Source organism: Pleurodeles waltl, chromosome 1_2 (genome assembly GCF_031143425.1).
Source record: "Pleurodeles waltl isolate 20211129_DDA chromosome 1_2, aPleWal1.hap1.20221129, whole genome shotgun sequence".
In the NCBI taxonomy this organism is placed as follows: Eukaryota; Metazoa; Chordata; class Amphibia; order Caudata; family Salamandridae; genus Pleurodeles; species Pleurodeles waltl.
The window spans coordinates 627,405,790-627,427,954 of NC_090437.1; the positions used below are offsets into that span (position 1 = coordinate 627,405,790).

The window sequence follows — 22,165 nt, forward strand, 5'->3', positions numbered from 1 at the left end:
ATCAGATTTCTGACGACCTAACAAGAAGGACTGCTGACTTGAAAACCCCGCAGAGAAGGAGACGACAACTGCTTTGGCCCCAGCCCTACCGGCCTGTCTCCAGATCAAAAGAACCTGCAACAGTGATGCATCCTGCGGGCCCAGCGACCTCTTGCCGATTCAGAGGACTGCAGTGCAAGTCCAAAGGACCAAGAAACTCCCGTGGACAGCAGCCCTGTCCAATGCAACAAGAAGAAACCATCTTTAAAGGGACTGCCACCTCACTCCTGAAGCGTGAGTCCCCACCACTCTGCACCCGACGCCCCCATTCGGTGTCAAGAGAAACCAACACTGCAGAGAGGACCCCCAAGCGACACCAACGACATGTCCACCCTGAGCCGACCTCCCTGCACCCCCACAACGACGCCTGCAGAGAGAATCCAGAGGACCCCCCTGACCGCGACTGATCGGTAACAAAGAACCCAAGGCTTGGAAGAAGCACTGCACCCACAGCCCCCAGGCACGAGAGGAACAAACTACTGGTGCAGGAGTGACCAGCAGGTGGCCCTCATCTTTGCCCAGTCAGTGGCTGGCCCGAGAAGCCCCCCTGTGCCCTGCCTGCATCGTGAGAGTGACCCCTGGGTCCCTCCATTGATTTAAATTCAAAACTCGACGCATTGTTTGCACACTGCCCCCAGTCGCCCCTGTGCCGCTGAGGGTGTATTGTGTGTGCCTGTTTGGGAAACCTCCCCTCCTCCCCCCAGTGCTCTACAAAACTCCCCTGGTCTGCTCCTTGAGGGTGCAGGTACTTACCTGCTAGCAGATTGGAACTGGAGCTCCTACGTTATTTGGGCCCCTCTTTGACCTCTGCACCTGACTGGCCCTGTGTTGCTGGTGCTGGGTGTTTGGGGTTAACTTGAACCCCCAACGGTAGGCTGCCTATGCCCCAGAGACTGGACTTTTAAGTGCTTTACTTACCTGACAAACCAACCTTTACTTACCTCCCCAGGAACTGTTGAATTTTACAGTGTCCACTTTTAAAATAGCTTATTGTCATTTTATGGTAAACTGTGTACATTACTGTTTTGATTCAAAGTTCTATATTTATCTATGCGAAGTACCTTACAATTTATGTACTTACTTGAAATCTGAATCTTGTGGAAATAATATTTTTCTATATAAAAACCTACTGGCCTGGAGTTAAGTCTTTGAGTGTGTGTTCTCATGTATTGCCTGTGTGTGTACAACAAATGCTTAACACTACTCTCTGATAAGCCTAACTGCTCGACCACAATACCACAAATAGAGCATTAGTATTATCTATTATTGCCACTATCAACCTCTCAGGGGAACCCCTGGACTCTGTGCACACTATCTCTCACTTTGAGATAGTATATACAGAGCCAGCTTCCTACACACTACACAAGGACCATCCGGATTTCCCACAAGAACCAGAGTAAGTGTAATAAGTCAAACTAATTTTCTGTGGGACTGATTCATCAATATTTCTATTTGCTTTGAAAGAGTGCAAACTCAATTAGTAACTTCTATCATAACCAATGTTTTTGAAAAAGGGTATAGGACACAATATCTTGTATGATGATTGTTTTCACATCTTTAGTATAAGAAAACAATCATCATGCAAGATATTCTGCCCTGTACTGTTTTTCAATAATATTGGGTATGATACAAGTTACTAATTGAGTTTGCACACTTTCAAAGCAAAAGTAGATGTTTCGATGAACGAGTCCCACAGGACTATTGTTTGCCTTATTACTTTAGGGAACTTAAGTAGTATTCCCCAGCATGCTTGCCTTGGTTTCAACAGTAGATGTGCTCACTCAGTTCGAGGAATGACGCCTCGGAAGGCATACTCAGCCACCCCCAACCTGCATCCACAAACTGGAAGAAGTTAGATTTAGCACAGTAAGTGCACTGATGGCTCATGAAAGGCATGTTTTCTTGAGCTTCACATAGCTAGGGACGGAAGGCATTAGCATAGGTTCACTTAGCAATGATACAGGATTAGTCAGGGCTCTGATGAGGACAGAGACCTGAATGGGTAAGAAAAGACGCTAGGTGTGCTCTTACAGGGATACTGCATAGGTAGAAGGCAGACAGTAAAGGTAGTATAGATACACATGCCATGACCTTATCTTCATTTGCGGATTCAACCCCACTGGCCCCGCACTCACCCCGATACTGTATTACTATGGCACGTATGGGTAAATGCTTGACCTGCTTGCCATGTTCACCTTCGTCAGAACTTAGTAGATGTTCAGTTTGCTGAAAGGCATTACAATCACAGCGCTGCACATGACGGTGGATGGGACATACGCTACTTTCTCACAGACTGCCTTGTGTGTCACAAGCTACCATTCTTCATAATTTATGACATTCTCTTTAGGGAACTTCGACAGCATTCCCCAACATATTTGCCTTAGTTTCAAAGGTAGATACGCTTAATCAGTTCGAGGAATAGCGTCTCAGAGGCATACTCAAACACCCCCAACTTGCATCCACAAACTGGAAGGAGTTGGATTTCCCACAGTGAATGCGCTGAAGACATATGTAATAGTTGTCTTCCTCAGCCTAATGTGGCTGTCATGGGAGCTAACAGTAGAGGTTCACTAGGCATGCGTTCAGTAATGTGCACAAAAAAGGAGGCGATTATTTGATAGGTGGTAAAATGTAGTCAAGCTTATTATGTCCTGTGATGAATGAATGTGATGGGCCCTTGCATGGCGGTGGTATGTTGATGTGAGTACAATGGTCAGTTGGATTGGGCACGCATCTGGCAGTATGGGAGTCTTGTGTGTGGTACGTGAATGGCATGTGAATGGACATAAAGTGGTTGTTGCCTTGACGTGGCTTTATGGCTCACCTTAAGATATCTTGGTTTCAACATTCAAATACTTTGGTAAGGATTTGTGCTTTGAAGGAATCATTTCTGGAGGTGCTAAAACCAAACAGTGTAAGTGGTGGATTAACTTTAAAAAATTTAGTACCAGATTTATATCTCTGGCGGTTAGCTGGCTCTTACTAATAGCTCCTTTCTTTTCTCATTATTTGTAGCTGAGGATTTTGGGCCCTAACTCAGCCGGCACCAAGGGAAACCAGCACATCTTTGAAAACTAGACAACCAGGGGAGTCCAAGGGGTGCATGACTTGAGTGGCTCTCAACAGGTACATCAAACTTTGGTAAGAAACATACATTTTCATCACATTTCAGTGACAGAAAGACATGGAACCTTCGTGGGGCCACAGGTTTCCTATCACCCTGATTTCCCACACATCTCGCAATGAGAATGGTACCTCACTTGTGTGGATGGCCCAGGAGAAAAGGACACAAAAGGCCCTAAATGGCTATGTTGAGTGTTAAGCAACCTGGGTAGGTATGGTATTTGGTGCTGTGCTATGGCGCCACCTATGCAAACCTACAAACCACAGACATTTTTGAAAACTAGACAACCAAGGGAGTCCTGGGAGGTGTGCTTTGCATGGATCCCACAGATTTTCTTACCCACAATACTCTACAAACTACAAACTCACTGAAATCACACATTTACCTTCCCTTTCTGTGATGGAAAGTTCAGGAATCCACAAAATTCCCTTGGTTTGATCAGTTTCTGTCATGGCCACTAGGCCTACTCACAAAAGTGAGGTACCATTTTTATCGGGATACCTGGGGGAATGTCAGGTGGGAAGAAGTTTGCGGCTCGTCATAGACTCAAGAACTTTCAGTCACAGAAATGTCAGGAAATCTATTTAGTTAGTCAAAGTTTGAGGTTTGTAAGGGATTCTGGGTAAAGAAATGTGGTGAGAGCCACACACGTCAGCCAACTCTGGATACCACTAGATGTCTAGTTCTCAAAAATGTACAGGTTAGCTAGGTTTCCCTGGGTGCAAGCTAAGTTAGGTTCCAAAATCTAGAGCTACCCACATTGGAAACAAAAGGGCTCGTTTTCAGTGAAAAAATCTGATACGTCCATGTTGCGTTTCCTGTTGCGGGCACTAGGCCTACCCACCCAAGTGAGGTACCATTTTTATCAGGAGACTTGGGGGAATTCCAGGTGGACAAAAGTCTGTGGCTCCCTGCAGAATATAGAACTTTTCTTCACAGAACTGCGAGGAAATGGGTTTCTTTTTAGTCAAAGTTTGAGGTTTGCAGGGGACGCTGGGTGATAAAACCTGGTGAGACCCACACAAGTCAGCCCACTCTGGATACCCCTGGATGTCCAGCTTTCAGAAATGTACAGATTGGCTAGGTTTCCCTAGGTGTCGGATGAGCTAGGGTCCAAAAGCTAGAGATAACCACATTGGAAAAAAGGGTCAGTTTTCAGTGGAAAAATGTGATGCTCCATGTTGCAATTTGGTTAATTTCCTGTTGGGGAGACAAAGCCTACCCACACAAGTGAGGTACTGTTTTTATCAGGAGACTTGGGGAAATGTCAGATGGATAAGGTTGTGGCAGTCCGCAGATTCCAGAACTTTCCATCACAGAAATGTGAGGAAAATGTGTTTTTAGACAAAGTTTGAGGCTTGCAAGGGATTCTGGGTCACAAAACTTGATGAGACCCACGCAAGTCAGCTCAACCGTGGATGGACCTAGGTGTCTAGTTTTCAAAAATGTACACCTTGGCTAGGTTTCTCTAGGTGCCGCCTGAGCTAGGGTCCAAAATCTAGAGCCACCCACAATGGAAAAAAGGGTCAGTTTGAGGTGGAAAAATGTGATGCGTCCATGTCGCGTTTTGGCCTTTTACCTGGCGTAGCCACTAGGCCTACCCACACAAGTGAGGTACCATTTTTAACGGGAGATCTGGGGGAATGGCAGGTCGATGCAAGTTTGTGGCTCCCCGCAAATTCCATAACTTTCCATCACAGAAATGTGAAGAAAATGTGATTTTTTAGTCAAAGTTTGAGATTTGCAAGGTATTCTGGGCAAAAGAAATCCTGATGAGACCTATGCAAGTCAGGGCACCCTAGATACCCCTAGGAGTCTAGTTTAAAAAAATGTACAGGTTGGCTAGGTTTCTCTAGGTCTGGCAGAGCTAGGGCCAAAATCTACAGCTACCCACACTGGAAAAATGTGATGCGTCCATGTTGCGTTTTGGGCCTGTGGCAGGCACCAAGTCTAACCACATCAGTGAGATACCATTTTTATCAGAAGACTTGTGGAAGCATAGAATAGTATAACATGTTATTACCAATTCGATTTTGCTGCATTTGTGCCTTTCAAATGTAAGCCAGTGTATAAGAAAGATGACATTTTGAAAGAAAAAAAACCTTCAAATCATATGCTAGTACGGGTACCTACAAGTCAGAGATGTACAAATAACCACTGCTCCTAAACTCCATATCTAGGGCCAGATGTAGGAAAATTCCAAATTGCGAGTTGCAATTTGCGAGTCCCAGAGACTCGCAAATTGCAACTCGCAATTTGGAATGCAGAAATGTGTCTCAGACACCTTCTGCGAGTCGCTATGGGGTCGCAAAGACCCACCTCATTAATCGTAATGAGGTGGGTCGCAATTTGCGACCCCATAGCGATTCAGGGTACTCACGGGGATGGTGGCCTGCTGGAGACAGCAGACCACCATGTCCGTGACTGCTTTTAAATAAAGCAGTTTTTTTTTTTTTCAAAGTGTAGCCCGTTTTCCTTAAAGTTTTTTCCAGACACAAAGGGGAATGGGTCCCATGGGGACCCCTTCCCGTTTGTGCCTGGGTTACCATCCACTTCAAGTGGATAGTAACTGCGCTTTCATTGCAAGTCGCAAATAGGAAGTGAACACCCCTTCCTATTTGCGAGTCGGAAATGCATTTTGCGAGTCGGTTCCGACTCGCAAAATGCATCTCTACATAGCAAGGTGGCTTTAGCGACTCGCAAACGGCGATTTTCGCCGTTTGTGACTCGCTAAACCCTTGCTACATCTGGCCCCTAGTCCCCATTCCAGAAATACATAGGTTTCCTTGATACCCACTTTTCACTCTGCCTATTTTGCTATATAAATTGGTTTATACTTGGTACTCAATAAAAAAAAATTGTACATTGCAGCTCAGTTGTTGGTTCTGGGTACCTTGGGCTCTTGGAAAACCTACAAACCCTATATATCCCAGCAACCAGAAGGGTGTAGCGGTAATGGTATATTGCTTTTGTAAATATGCCATCGTGACAAAAAGTTACAAATGAAAATGTTGTCACAAATAGACGTTTTTTCCTACTCATTTTCAATATTTCTTTATTTCAAGAGGTATTTTCATTGGGGAAAAGCTTGAGGGATCTACACAAATGATCCATTGCCAAGTTCTGAATTTTGTCTACTTTTCAGAAAGATATAGCTTTTCTGCATCACCCATGGGTTTCACACCAGTTTCCACCACAAACTGGAAGTGTGTTGAGAGCACAAAGAATAGGAAAAATGGGCTACCACTTGGAAAATGCCAAAACTGTGGTCCACATTTTTTTTTTTTTATTCAGCTCTGCATGTTCCTGAAAGCTGGGTAGATATAGACTTTAGTAACTGTTCGTGGATGCCATTTTTAGGGGGAAAAAACAGACACTTATCTGGAGCACTTTTTTCTTATCTTTCTAAAAAAAAAAATCAAACATTTGCTGTATTGTTCTTATTTTCACGATCCCCTCAGGAGAATTCACAAATCCTTAGAATCCCCAAAATCTTGGAGAAACAAGGTATGCAAAACTGGCTTGGATACCTGATGTGGAAAAAAGTTATGGAGCCCTATGCATGAACTACCCCAAATAGCCAAAAAAGGGCTCAGCACTGAGGGATGAAAGGCCCAGCCGTTAAGGGTTATGTTATCGTTTAAAGGTACATGTAAAATGCAAAGGTGATTTTCAAGTGTCTAGTGGCCAAAGGAAAGCCATTTGCTCCTATAATCCAATGTAGCACAACATATAACGGCAGTGTTGGAGTCTAACAGTTCCAGGAGTACACTGATATTTCCTCACGACTCAAGCTATCCTGCAATGGGAAGAAGAAATTTAAAAGCAGTCCCTTGATGTGAATGAGGAGATCTGAAACTGAGAAGGGCCACAAAGTTGCTGTTGCAGAGCAAAACGAGTCTTAAAATCGAATCAGCTCCTACCTGAATGTGGTATGAGGATCTATGTCAGTGAAACCTATAACACTGTCAGAGAAGGCAGACTAAGGACTTTGAGTGTCCTTTCTTGCAAATAGTTCTATCTGAAGGTTGCCCATTATAAACAGACTGATGGTTTAATTCATAGTCATTCATAATCAGAATGGGCAAGGTGTCTACTTAAAAAGTACTTGAACAGTGCACTTTTTTCACTCTTTGTTGTTGATTATTTCTCTTAAGAACATTACTTCAAATATACAGTGCATTAATTTCTTTACATTGTTCCTTGTCCATGAACAATGTAAGGAAATTCAAGCCAAGTATAATTGACTTAGGTGGTCATTCTGAGTTTGGCGGGCAGTGGAGGCTGCCTTCCAAACTCAACCTGCCACATGATTGCTAGTACCGGCAGGACACCGCTGGCCCTATTCCAGGTTCACTGCAGGGCCGGCGGGCGGAAACCCCGGCTAGTGGTACACCGAGTCCCAGAAAGCTGCAGTTCCACAAAACTTGGCATGGTGGCAGAGCTTGTCCTTAAGGGCTGTGGTACAATATTTGTTGGGCTGCTTAGTCTGAGTCATTGGTCAGCAGCTGGTCACTTTACCAGCCTTCCTGTGTTTCCACCTGGCGGCCTTGCAGTGAAGAGGGCCTTAACATTGTGGCCAGCTCGGAATCGAGCCCTTGCCAATGTGGCGGTGCAGAGGGTGCAGCAGCACCCGTCGCGCATTTCACTGACCGTAATTTAGGCAGTGAAATGCACAACGGGGCTGTGCATGGGGGCCCGGGCACCCCCATTCCACTAGCTTTTCCACGGCGGTGTAAATCACCATGGAAAGGCTGGCAAATGGGGACTCGAAATCCGGAGGGTAGCGCTGATTGCAGCGCTGCCCTGGTGGATTACAACAACCAGGACCACCATGCTGCAGGCTGACTGCAGCCTGGCGGTGTCGGCGGCTGGACCACTGTGACTCCGCCACAGTCAGAATGGGGCAGATCGGACTGCCACTACCGCAGCGGTCTGACTGCCACCCCGAGTCTGACGGTCTCAAGACCGCCAGACTCGGAATGACCACCTTAATGTTGTTCATAGAAGTAATAAACTAACAACGAATATTGGATACAAGCTTAACCAAGCACAGCTGTGTATGAGTCAACTGATAGTGCTGTTCAAATATTATTTGCTTTACTACAAACCTTAGCCAGCGGATGTATCCCCTAATGAGCTAATTAACAGAAAATCCTGTAAACATCATGGAAAAAGTATTCCTTTTGAGGATGGTGAAAATAAGGGCTAGTAAAGACTGACCATTGTAAAGTGTAACTGGCTTTACACCACAATATCCAAAATATTGGTCTAGGAAATAGGAACACTAAGAGAAACAAGGCTGAAAACTTAGGGGTTTTCACAGGAAGAGGAGCAAACGATATATGTTCTATTTAAAGATATGGCGCAAATTTAACAGACCTAAGAAGTGCTTTAAACAGTGGAACATTTATCAACTATAGATTAACCAAAAAAAGGTTTATGTATATTGGAGAACCTATTGAGATGAGAGGAAAATATGAGAAATGCATTAACTCTCATACGGTATCAAATGTTGAAAAGGTTTTCATGGGGGGCTACAAGTATTCTTAAAACTAACTTTACGTAAGAAAAACAAGGAATTTACTGAAAAATGGTATATGCTACTCATCATTAAAGAATTTTCCAAAGTAATATCTGAAATAGAGGAGGAAATTTTATAAAATCAAGACTCAATGACCAACACAAACTCAACTAAACGACCATGGGAAGAAATCAACAGAAAGGTAGACAACTACAAAAATGACACTAACGATACAAAAATATAGATGTTTCAAGCCAGTGGCTACAACTGTCCTTATAAAATGAAACCAATGGGAGGGAGGCAAGCATGAATACTACTTTTTAACTGAGAAACAATTGTGTTTAAAAAAAAAAAAAAAGCCTGTAGTGGACTGAATTCTGGAGTATGTTCAGAGACGAAGCCTTCAATAGTTAGTTATCAACATGGGTAGATGAAGGCCTCTAGGTGGAGCAAGTCATCCACTAACACTGCCATCACTGCTGTAAACACAGGTGAGGTGGAAGCCACCCTAAAGGAGGGCAGTGTGAACTGGAAGTTCTGATAGTCTATGATAAATCTTGAATACTACATTTGTTCCTGAGGTAATGGAGCATGGAAATATGCATTTGGAATGTCCAATGATATTAATCAGTCTTGTTCCAGTAGGGCAAACTTGTTTAGCAATGTGTTGATAATGTAGGAGACATTTCTTTATAAAAGGTAGTAAACACACAAACACTGCAGAAAATAAATGTGTAGCATAGGCAACAGTTATATAACTTATGTATAAGGAAATGCCTCTTTTTGTATGGCCACCACCTACTTTTTGGACTGATGCTGCTGTTTTTTTTGGCTCAGAGTGCACTGACTCTTGCAGTACCCTGAACCTAAAACGTGTATGTTGAATTGGCTTATACCAGATTGGCATAAGCTAACTTACTTGTAAGCCCCTAGTATATGCTACCCAGGGTATGTAGGCTTGAGGGTCATCCCACGGATTGCAGTGCTGGTTGTGCCATCCCAGGTGTGACCCATGTAAAACCTTTCTCACAGTCAGAGACTGCAGATTGGACAAGCAGTTTTCAATTGCTAGCCCAGCCTTTCCACTGCCAACAGCAAAGCCAAGCCTCCCCCAGTAATACGTACAAATCACCCCTATGGCAGTCCTACCCAGCCTTAAGGCAGGGTGCAGCATATTTCACAGGCAAAGCATGTAATTTACATGTTCTGACAGTAAAAACATGAAACTTTTGCTTTTACTGTGGAAAGACCTGGTCACCCAACTGGCGAGTGCAGGGTTACGCACTGACCCCTCAAGCTGTGCTAACTCCAGAGCGGTGCGACCAAAGTTGATACTCCAAGGTATCAAACAACTCGTTCCATTGAGTGCAACTAGATTCTGTAGTCAAAATGAATATAGCAGGCTGAAGTGCGCAACTTCTGCAAAACTGCCACTTTGTTGTCTTTAGTCTCTTGTGCCCTGAACGGTTGCACAACGATCATTTACCCAAGACAGAGTTCTGCCCCCCTGTGGAGATATGCCAATGACTCATGGGTGTTGGTCCAAAAGGCAAGCTTCGAAAGAGAACCTGCCTTTGAAGAAAAAATGGGTAACACTTGGGAGAGCGGCTGCTCCATTGTCTAGGTACACAGGCTAGCACTTGGGACAGGGAAACAGAAACCTGTTGTCAAACCATTTTAGCAGGTGCATGAGGTCCTCTTTGTAGCCGCACTTCTAGAGTGGACTAGGAAGTGGGAAGAATGGTTCATCTTGTTATAGCCAGATGCCACACTTCACAGGAAGAAGGAACTTAGTAGCCCATTGGCTGGCAGCTGCATCTTACTCTAAGGGCATTTTCTGGATATAAAGAGGGCACCCATCGGACCTCGACTGAACTGGAAGGACTGAAAAGAACTTCCCTGCTGCATCATCAAACTTACAAAGAGAGGCTGCACCAGCGTACACTGCACCTTCTGAACCTGGTGCCTAGGAAAGTAGAAAGGACTTTGCCTGCTGTGTCCTGCTCGTGGAAAAGTTGTCCCTGAAGACCAGCCGAAGCAAGGGGCTTCAAGGGTCAGTTGACTGACCTATTTGCAGGACAGGGTCGCAACAGCTGAAGAAGCCTGCTGGGGAAAGTTGGTAGCCAAGAATTTACTATCCACCTCCAACTGCCACTGTGCAGCACCTGAGACAAGGGTTGAATGCTCAAATCTGCACCTGGGTCCACTGGACCTGGAAAAGTCAGAGTGTAGCTTCTGAGGACCTTGCTTCTTCCCGTAATAGGCTCCCTGTTGGAGTTGGTTGCCCAAAGTAACTCTAATCAACCGCACTACAATTAGCCAAAGTTTTTGCTCAAAACATTTCTAAGAGACAAATTTGCTAAATTTGCCAATTCTTGTTCACAGTTGAAAGTGCATATTTACTGTACCTTGTAAACGCCACATCTCCGGAACCCTCCAGTGGACCCTTTAAATTGTGGTGTCTAAAAATACATAACAATACAGTCTATTTTTATAAATTGGTGTCCGATTTGAGTGTCTCAGTTATTTCTTCTGCAATTGTTTTGGTGCTGTGTAAGTGCTTTACACTTGTTGCTTTGTTTAAGCTCAAAGCCACAGCTCACCAGGGTTGAGCTGAAACAAACAAACCTACAGGTCCTAAAGGGGTTGCTAAGTACATTACACAGTGATGTTGCACATCCACACTATATTACACACACCCACTTCATCACAATTTTCTTATGAGGGTCGAGGGATTATTACAGTGTTGCATAATAAAACCATTACATGTTTGTCACTCATCATTTAACTACAGTGGGTTTAGCATGTGTTATAGTTACTTGTATTTCACGTGACATATTTATGAAACAATATACAACATGACGAAACAAATACAGTCACTTCAACATGTTACTGCATGACTGGTCTAACATGCTAACACTTAATATCAAATGGCAGTAGTGCTGGGTTAGATGCACTGATTATGTTACAAAAACCTGGCTTAAAAATAGGTCAGTATTTAGTATCTATTTTTAATATTTCCAATTTACCTCTTGTAGGAACAGAGGAGTCAGAGACGCTACGTGATCTAGTCGCAGCTGGAGATTTTAAATTGTGAGACACAGCCCCGGGTGACATGCTGCTGTTTGCATTGTGCTCCGTAAACACACTTGGTGACTGTGCCATATGTGAAAACGATGCTGATTGGCTAGGCTGCTCCCAGGTTCGACAGTACGCTTTTCTAGAGGAATCTGGTGAAAGATGCTGGCTTAAACCCTCAATTGATTCTGGAGTACCAGGGCCAGACGCTGTGGGAAATGTAAAATGATCATTCAGTACACGGACTACAACATAAGGTGACAAACTATATTGTAGGAGAAGAGGGGCAATTAATGCTTTGTATATGAATAATCATAACTGTAAATATCTGCAGTGCTATTATAAAATCAAAAGCTGTAACAAAAGTCTGACATCATCCTCACAAGCATTTCACAGCTGTAGGTGTAGTTCATATAGACAGTTTATCCATACATACATCGATCAGATGTATGCATATCTTAAAGAAGACAAGCAGATTAAACACGTTTAATGTATCGGCATCTTTCAATCATATCCTGTGTTGTTCAGAAATTGCATTCAAAAGAATTTAGCAAAGTACTGGAAAGTTTAAGAACGCTTTTAAGATCATTGTGAATTCCACAAAGTTGCTATTTGAACCAGAAAGGAATTGGGCAGAGAACAGCAATATAGTCCAGAGAACCGTAGCCTAATCTACCCTTCACAAACGTCTCAAAAAAAGAGCCTGAAGAAGCATTACCCGAAGTCAAAGAGTCTTACAAGCCAATCTTAGAAATGTGAAACCGAGATAGGACAAAGGATTCCTTTGATCTACGGGCGGCAAGTCCTGCTGAATAATTTTTAAGTGAACACATTTAGAAAACTAGGTTATAGCAATGAATGGTCTGGCTCAGTGTCTTCTCATTACACAATAGAAGCGTGTGCATAGACGTCATTTAGGGGTCGCACCTGCGACTCCTGGCTTTCCCTTTGAGACGTCTGGCACTGCGCCTTTGCGACCCTTGCCTTCAGAGGTGGCAAATTCAGTTCCAGGAACACAGTGGCAGCTTGTCCTTATGGACGTCAGTTGGAACTTAACTCGGTTTGTTTTCTGTCAATTTTTATTACACTAATAGTAAATAATAGCATATTATTCATTATTAGTGTGATAAAAATGAGGTACCGTTACCTGAAATATACCCTTCCATCGCAGCTGAGTTAAGTAAAAATACGTTTAAATGTATGTTTTGTGGGTGACAGTGTGTTTGTGTGAGAAAGAGTGTGCGCAAGTGTGTGTGTGTGTGTTTAAGTGTGTGTGAGTGAAAGTGGAGGTCAAAGGGCGCGTTATGTCACTTCCACTACCCCTGGCATTTTGGTGAATTGACATCCATGAGCCTGGAAAAGGTTTAGAGAAACTTTTGGTATTAAAAAAAAATAAAAAAAATAACATACAATGAAGTGCGACCTGGATGCCAACGATGTTGGCCAAAGCCTGGAGATGCTTAAACCGAATCTAAAATCCTAATGTGCTAACCACTGCCCTGAGGGAACAAAATGCCCTGCATTTTACCCCCCTCCACTTGGGTTGCTCCTTTGTGGCTGCTACAATCCAATCCCCCCCCCCCTTCTGCTCGTGCCCTCCCACACTATTTCAAAGATCCGACCCCTGAGGTTGCACTGGCTGGAAACAGTGGTTGGCATGCCGTGGGGGTGTGGTGAAGTGTGGCCCATGATGTAGGGCCTGACGGTGAGACACAGGCAGGAGTCTGCAGCCCTGGAATCCCACTGATGTGGCTCAGAAAGGCCTAAAAATGATGGTGCTGAAGCGGCGAGCCCAGCCGAGCCACCGAGCTGGCAGCAGTAGGGCCTGGAGCCTCCTCCACATTACACAGATTCCGGCAACCTATCAGGGGTGAGGGGAAATGTTTGAGACCCATGATCAGCAATGAAGAAGTGTCCTATTTACCTCCTCCTCAAGCCTCCTTCCTGAGATCCATTGGATGGTACCAGAGGACCCTCTGTCTCTCATCATAGCAACAGGGGCTGCCCTGACAGACTGCCCAACCTGGTCTGCAAGCAACCTGGAAGCAACTGAGGGTTACTGAGCAGAGGCCCATGAAGGAACACAAGTTGAGCTGAATTCCACAAATGAGATACAGCTTGGAAATATGGCCTGGCCAATGTTACAAGTTAGTTGGCAGCAATGGTTGGCCCATACTTAGCAAAATAATGAGAAGGAAAAATACCTGATTTGACAAATCACTGAGAGCAAGGGAATTTGAAGAAAAGGTCACACTGAAAACACTCACAAGGCAATTTCCCAAGACAGACATTGTCTCTGCCAAACTACAAGCAGTGGGTACCATCATCTCGGAAGGCTATAGGCCTGGGGTGGGACTGAAACCTGGTTTTCAAAGGCAGACTGGCAGATCTCCAGCTGCAATCGCAGCCAGCAAAGCCCTTGCCATTCTGTGCAATTGGTTGGGAACAATATGGGTGAGGAAGTAGACTTACAATTTGCTTCTCCTTCATACTGGGAGTAGAGAAATGAATAAGGACAAGGGATAGGCAATAATGCTAACGGGCAAAATTGATAAGCACACAAAATGTATGACTGTAGTGCCAACAGAGAGGCATCTATGACTCACGAGACAATGAGAACAACGGCAGAGAAGGTGCCCCTTGATGACACTGCATTCCATTTGAGCAACCCATAATATCCTGGAGGATAAGATTAAGGGTGAGGGTGGTGGTGGTGCAAGTCTCATTCCTCCATCTGGACTTGAGTAATATGGAAGATCATATGACTGAGGCATATCTCTACCACTTAAGGACAAGTTATGGACCATCCAGACTGAGGTTGCTCATCTCGATTTTGACCACTAAAGACGAGTTCATATACTCTCCAGAAGAATATTGTCCATCCACACAAGGCTGCTGCATGTTTGGAGAGGTGGACTGAGGATGATTAGGTCAAGGCGTTACCACCAAGCCCCCTGGTCACCTGGATACTGAACTCTCTGGACTTCGATGTTATCCTTTTGAGTAGCACCTTGCAAAAGTGATTTAGAAACTGTTTCCCTGAAGATTATGGTCGTTCTCTGCAACATGTTGCAGGTCTAACAGCAGTGAAAATCATACAGTGAAGTTAAAAAGAAGCTCAGAGCAATGCAAATGAACTATTTGTTGTTTCTGGCTAAGGTAAAGGTAGTTTTTTAGTGCAGATCATAATTTCTTACAAACCAGAAAGGGGCTCGGACTCAGGAAAGGAACAAAGTGGCTAAACAGTTATAGTAGAGACACAAACAGCTGCTGCTGTGCCCCACAGCCCAAAGATCTCTCAGGCCCGAAGGAACACCAAACACCAAGATGATGAACCATTGTAAAGAACCAACTACGACTGAGGCAGTGAGGGAGATGGGCCTGGGGCCCTCGGGCTAAGAAACACCAGAGGAGACATGAATCGGATTGAGACTTGAGTTACTGGCGAGCAAAACGCGTTAAAACAATTCATGACTCTCTTTAGCATGCCACTGCGTTTTCCCCCTTTTTGTCATCCCGACTCTTTGGTGTGAGGTCATACTTGAGGTAAGGACAAGGGGAGTCTTCCCCACCCTCTTGGTAGTAGCTACCATGTTCCTAGGAATCAAAAAGAGTTTTCAAACAATGAGAGAATAGCGGAGCATTTTAGGGGGTCATAGGATGGTTTCTTTATGATTCTGATAATGAACAGTGCCAAAAGATCAGTATTTTATTTAACAACAAATGACGGGATGAGACTCGATGGTAACATAGGTGTGCTCACATATATCTATTTTGTAAACTACTGACTCTAAATGGGTAAATTCAAAGCGTGAAGTGGAATCACTGGTGTTGGGAGACTGTGCAACTTCACGTACATAGGAAAGGTCTCCCATAGTTTTTTTTATAGATGAGCCATACTGCTAAACACGGCCATATTGCAAATCGTTCATAACTGAAAATATACTCTTAAAACAGTGATAACTGCTCCAAAGGTTTGGATTCTGGCTGTAATTGCAACATAGAAAAATATTAGACTTACATACCAGGCAGATTTATTGTTTGATCACCAAGAAAAAGACGTCGGGCAATACTTCTTCTATACCAAGCTCTTGGGAATGCCAGAATTTCACTAAGTCGCCGCATGTCATATTTGAATGAAGCAGATCCAATGTCACACACAGCTGGTAAATAGAACATGGAAAAATAGTGAAAAATAACTCATTTTGAGCTATATTGTTTTAAGATATTTTCTATCTCGAATCAACAAGAAGTTTTCATAAGTTATAAAAACACATCTTGGGAAACTAAAAAGAGTGTTATAAAATGTTTTTTGCCTTTTGAGACTACTCTCTCCCCACACCGCCTAGTCTAAATATTTTAATTTATAAGAACGCTACTAATATTAGGCAGAAAAAATGAGCTTCAAGAAAAAAAACACAATTCCTCAACTACATAAACTGTCTGCACTAGATAGTAATATGTAGTCCACACCATATGCAAACTCTAATTTAAATCTAGACAATTTCCATGAGTGAATCATAAAGGAGGCTAGCCGTTCAGCTATGTTCAAACTTAGGGGCATGAAAATCTGCATGAAAATTCTTCCATACTAATTCCAATCAATCTTCATATGACAAAAAACACCTAAGCAGTATTCTGTGAGCCATGACCCAGATAGCGCATTGTGTCCATTGTTCTTATACTATATATCTTTGGATAAGCACAGGACTACATTTTCCAGTTTAAGAAGGAGAGCTAGAGGAGGTATCTACATTGATGACTTAGCCAATGCCCTTTTCAACCACTTACATAAATAAATAAAGCCTTAAAATAAAATTAGATGAGTCCGCAAGGGATTCTAAAATATTCAGAGAACACAAACAAGTAGCAGACAACAAACCAGCCACAGAGTGCTTCATTTACAAGAACTATAAGTTCTCAGTGAAGAACTAAAATGAATGCAAGATAATTCAGCCACTAGGAAAATGTTATTGGTTGCTTATGTGTTTTAAAGTGAAGGTGAGCTGGATGAAGATGTGGCTTAGCTTACATCACATCCTAAAAATACATAAATGGTTAAGTACATAGAGTTTTGAAAATCAGACACTGACTGTATTCGCCAGAAGGGTCAACCACAGCAATTATTTGCTAGTAACCTTAAAGATAAGTTATACACTAACTGGAATAATCAATTTAACATTATACTTCCAGAGTCTAGGTGTACTACGACATCGTACTTTAATTTCCAGTTTAATTTCTTACCTGCATTTTTCGCTAAGCTTTTTATTGCCTCATCATTCAGTCTCAGACCACAATTCATTTTTTAACATGCAATTACCTATATTAGCTTGAAGAAATCCCATAAATACCCTTATTGGCACTGACTTACTGAAATGGGGATGCAAAAATATGTATGCATGTGTTTCTCAACACTTTACAGGCCTCAAAGAATATGTTACTTACCTAAAGAAATTCTCTTTCTGGTGAATACTCTACCTAATCCTAGATTTCTTCTCTTATGACCATCCCAGGGGTCTGATACAGAAAATTCTCCTACAGATGAATCCTGCAAGCTGACAGGTAATGCTTTGTGCTTCAATCGTGATCTTGTACTCCCCTAGAAGTGACAGAGCCGAGCTGCATATAGGCACCCCCACTGTACTACTCCAGAACCATCCTCATTCCTTAATGTTTCTTCTTCTGCACCCACTGATGTTGACCACTGTAAACAAATTGTACGTGCTAGTGTGCTGAAACCGAACTATGGACCTTATTCAGGCTATGCAGATGTGGACTCCATAGATCAAGGAGGAGGTATGGCAATGAGGAATCAGCAGTTAGAGATTCCTTTACACAGCATTACCAAAAGTAAATTGCTCTTCTGATGGATACTTCTAACTTTCTCACCTTTAGCCTTGATACCATAGCAGTCCTTCCCTAAGGTATAAGGTCTGAGAAATTAACTTAAACTAGGGAGTCCTGCAGAGCCAATTAGGTATGTAGCTCTCTGTGGAACTGGCCATTAAGGCATTAGTTTTGTGAACATATGCACTGATGCCCACGTCACAGCCTTGCAGATGTCCAGGATAGCCATCCCCCATTTGCTAACGACGATATCGCAACTTTGGCCCTGGTAAAATTAGCTGCAGGCCTTCAAGGCACTCTATTCTAGCCAATGCACAACATATCTTCCTACAAAGCACTATCCACCTCAACAGTCCTCTTCTGCTTCACTCTTTCTTTCGTGGTGCCAGCGAAGAGCTGGTCATCCATGCAGTAGTCTCTTGCATTATCAATGTAAAAGCTCAGTGCACTTTTAGGGTCAAGCTGATTAAATGTCTCCTCCTCTTTCCAGGGGTTTGGCAGAACGAAGAAGACTGGTAGGGTAATCAGCTGTCCGAGATGAAAGGACAGCACCAGTGTTAGCAGTTATGCGCCCTGAGTCCTCAGTACCAATTTGTCTGGAAAGGCAGTGGTCTAGAGAGGCTGCACTGACAGCACCTGCAGCTTACTCGTGCAGCTTGCAGGAGTGACCAGAAAGCCAATTTTGTTTGTCAGGAGCTGTAGAGATCTAATATGAATTACCTCAAATGGTGTGCACATGACTGAAAAAAATTTTCTTTTAAAATCCCCTTTCAAAATACCTTTTCACTTGTAATACTATTACTATATTATTATAATACTATTAATGTATTACTTATAATACCAGTACATTTTATCCAAGGTTTCTTTCCAGTCATAACTTTTTTATCACATTTTAAAACAAAGTAGCAGTATATCACAGCCAATACGTGTTTTGCAGTTCACCAGCCATTTCTTCATGGCTCATGTAAGGAAAGTAAAGGTAAAAGTAAAATTCTACGGTATTGTGGGACTCTCTGCTTATCTTGAATGCATGCATTACTCACAGCAATTGGTTGTAGATACTAGTCGGGTCCTCTTTCTCTTCTCTACTATTTGACACATTGCTCTATTACTCTGACTTTATTGCACGGATTACCACACATATGGGATCCTGTGGTTTTCGGTTTAACTTTTTCTTTTGCATGATATTAAATTGGTGATTAACTCAAGATCCAAATCAATATAGATTGGGTTATTATTAAAAAGATGAGTACATTTTCATATTGCTGGACTTCTCAGAATTATTTAATTCTTGCTACAACTTATGTTACTGTTTATTCAGCCTTGATAAAGTCCAAAATAGGGTGAAACACGTGTCGGCTGGAGTTGTTGGCTGTTTTTTCCAATCAGATTGAACTTTACGATCATGAACGGAACTATTTCTGATTGAATTCTGTGATTGGATTGAACCTTATTATCACCATCAGGACTACTTCTGGATGGATTCATTATGGATATCATTTTAGTGTTTGTCTTTGATTTAGGAATGTCTAATTTGTACTGTTAAGTTGTAAACATAACTGTATGTTTAATATTGTCGAAGATGTTATAAATATTGTTTTTTTGGGATTGAAAGTAAATATTTGGTGTCTATGGACTGTATCTTCTTATGTGTCTGTTTATATTTTTCAAAAGTCTGTACATACTTTTTTTTTCATATATATACACAACTGCATTAGTTTCTTTTTCATGACTGCTTTCACATAACCTAACTAAGTCTATAGGAGTGCGCCACATATTTTTCTATTTGAAAGGTAAAAGTAACTAGTGGGTTAAAAAAAAAACGCTTCCAAATTTATGATGAGAGCTATAGCAAAGAAAACCATTAATGGAGTAAGGTGAACGATGATGAAGACAAATAATAAAAGAAATAGGTGGCACCAACATTTGTGGGATGGTAGTTCTCTTTAAATAACAAAAGGGTAACTAGATAATATTTTTAAAAGTAAAAAAAGGCCACCCAATCCTTGTTTTCTAAAGTCAAAAATAATCTCTTTCCTCTCTGATGGCTACTCTTTTTTCCAATTAATAAATGAATAAATGTTTCAGTTTCAATTGGCAGAAAGCCTAATAAAAAGTGACCTTTTGTGAAAACATTTGGCTCCAGCCCCTGATGATCCAACAGAAGCATATCAATATTTGCATGTAAATTAATTAGCTCCTTCTTAGATGTTTACCCTACTTCTTAAGACAGACAAGTAGGCATTTAAATTGTACTTTGCAAAGATTAGATCTTCAGCCCCTGCTATAAATACATGGCATTGTGCTCTGTTAAAAACAGGAGGAGGTTTGCTTCTCAGAACAATAATGAAAATGTCACTTACCCAGTGTACATCTGTTCGTGGCATTAGTCGCTGCAGATTCACATGTTGTGCATAGCCAGCCATCTGGTGTTGGGTCGGAGTGTTACAAGTTGTTTTTCTTCGAAGAAGTCTTTCGAGTCACGAGACCGAGGGACTCCTCCTCCTTTGCTTCCATTGCGCATGGGCGTCGACTCCATCTTCGATTGTTTTCCCCGCAGAGGGTGAGGTAGGAGTTGTGTGTGTTAGTAATAGTGCCCATGCAATAGAGTGAATAAGTATTTACCAGTTAAGGTTTAAGTAATATATTTACAAAATGTACACAGTTGAAGATAACTTCCAAACGGCTACAGGCTCCCGGGGAGGCGGGTGGGCACATGTGAATCTGCAGCGACTAATGCCACGAACAGATGTACACTGGGTAAGTGACATTTTCAGTTCGATGGCATGTGTAGCTGCAGATACACATGTTGTGCATAGACTAGTAAGCAGTTATCCAAGCGGTGGCTCAGCCTGTAGGAGTGGAAGTAGTCTGAAATAGAGTTCTTAGTACGGCTTGACCTACTGTGGCTTGTTGTGCGGATAGCACGTCTACACAGTAGTGCTTAGTAAATGTGTGAGGCGTAGACCATGTGGCTGCCTTACATATCTCGTGCATTGGAATATTCCCTAGGAAGGCCATGCTAGCGCCTTTCTTTCGGGTTGAGTGTGCCCTTGGTGTAATGGGCAGCTCCCTTTTGGCTTTAAGGTAGCAGATTTGGATGCATTTAACTATCCATCTGGCTATACCCTGTTTTGATATTGGGTTTCCTGTATGAGGTTTTTGGAATGCAATAAACAGTTGTTTTGTTTTTCTGATTTGTTTTGTTCTGTCAATGTAGTACATTAGTGCTCTTCTGATGTCTAATGTATGTAGTGCCCTTTCAGCTACCGAGTCTGGCTGTGGGAAGAACACTGGTAGTTCTACCGTTTGATTTAAGTGGAACGGTGAAATAACCTTTGGTAGAAATTTTGGATTGGTTCTTAGGACTACCTTATTTTTGTGTATTTGGATATAAGGTTCTTGTATTGTAAACGCCTGAATTTCACTTACTCTTCTTAGAGATGTGATGGCGTTGAGAAATGCAACTTTCCAGGTTAGGAATTGTATTTCGCAAGAATGCATGGGTTCAAAAGGTGGACCCATGAGTCTCGTTAAGACGATGTTGAGGTTCCATGAAGGAACGGGTGGTGTCCTTGGTGGTATAATTCTTTTGAGGCCTTCCATAAACGCTTTAATGACAGGGATCCTAAATAGTGAAGTTGAATGGGTAATCTGCAGGTATGCAGATATTGCTGCGAGGTGTATTTTAATGGAAGAGAAGGCCAGGTTTGATTTTTGTAAGTGTAGTAAGTAACCCACTACATCCTTTGGAGATGCGTGTAATGGTTGAATTTGATTATTATGGCAGTAGCAAACAAACCTTTTCCATTTGCTTGCATAGCAGTGTCTAGTGGATGGTCTTCTAGTTTGCTTTATGACTTCCATACATTATTGGGTGAGGTTTAAGTGTCCGAATTCTAGGATTTCAGGAGCCAGATTGCTAGATTCAGTGATGCTGGGTTTGGATGCCTGATCTGTTGTTTGTGTTGTGTTAGCAGATCTGGCCTGTTGGGTAACTTGACGTGGGGTACTACTGATAGGTCTAGCAGTGTTGTGTACCATGGTTGCCTCGCCCATGTTGGTGCTATCAGTATGAGTTTGAGTTTGTTTTGACTCAATTTGTTTACTAGATATGGAAGGAGAGGGAGAGGGGAAAAAGCGTACGCAAATATCCCTGACCAGTTCATCCATAGGGCATTGCCTTGGGACTGCCTGTGTGGGTATCTGGATGCAAAGTTTTGGCATTTTGCGTTCTCCTTTGTTGCAAATAAGTCTATTTGAGGTGTTCCCCAAATTTTGAAGTAAGTGTTTAGAATTTGGGGGTGAATTTCCCATTCGTGGACCTGTTGGTGATCTCGAGAGAGATTGTCTGCAAGTTGATTCTGGATCCCTGGAATAAACTGTGCTATTAGGCGAATGTGGTTGTGAATTGCCCATTGCCATATTTTTTGTGCCAGGAGGCACAGCTGTGTTGAGTGTGTCCCCCCCTGTTTGTTTAGATAATACATTGTTGTCATGTTGTCTGTTTTGACAAGAATGTACTTGTGGGTAATGGGTTGGAATGCTTTTAA

The 22,165-nt window shown here is 42.6% G+C and overlaps 1 protein-coding gene across 20 annotated transcripts in view; it reads right to left on the reverse strand.

Annotated features, from left to right (window-relative positions):
* Positions 1-22,165, reverse strand: part of BLTP1 (bridge-like lipid transfer protein family member 1) — a 1,779,540-nt gene that overhangs the window by 202,632 nt on the left and 1,554,743 nt on the right. For 19 of the 20 annotated variants that reach the window (XM_069242474.1, XM_069242454.1, XM_069242518.1 and 16 more), the window contains 2 exons: positions 15,791-15,928; positions 11,717-11,974 (listed from right to left, as the gene is read on the reverse strand). In XM_069242474.1, coding sequence (XP_069098575.1) covers positions 11,717-11,974; positions 15,791-15,928 — 396 coding nt within the window. Of the gene's footprint in view, positions 1-11,716; positions 11,975-15,786; positions 15,929-22,165 lie in introns of those variants that run through there. The other variant, XM_069242522.1, reaches the window with a different exon arrangement.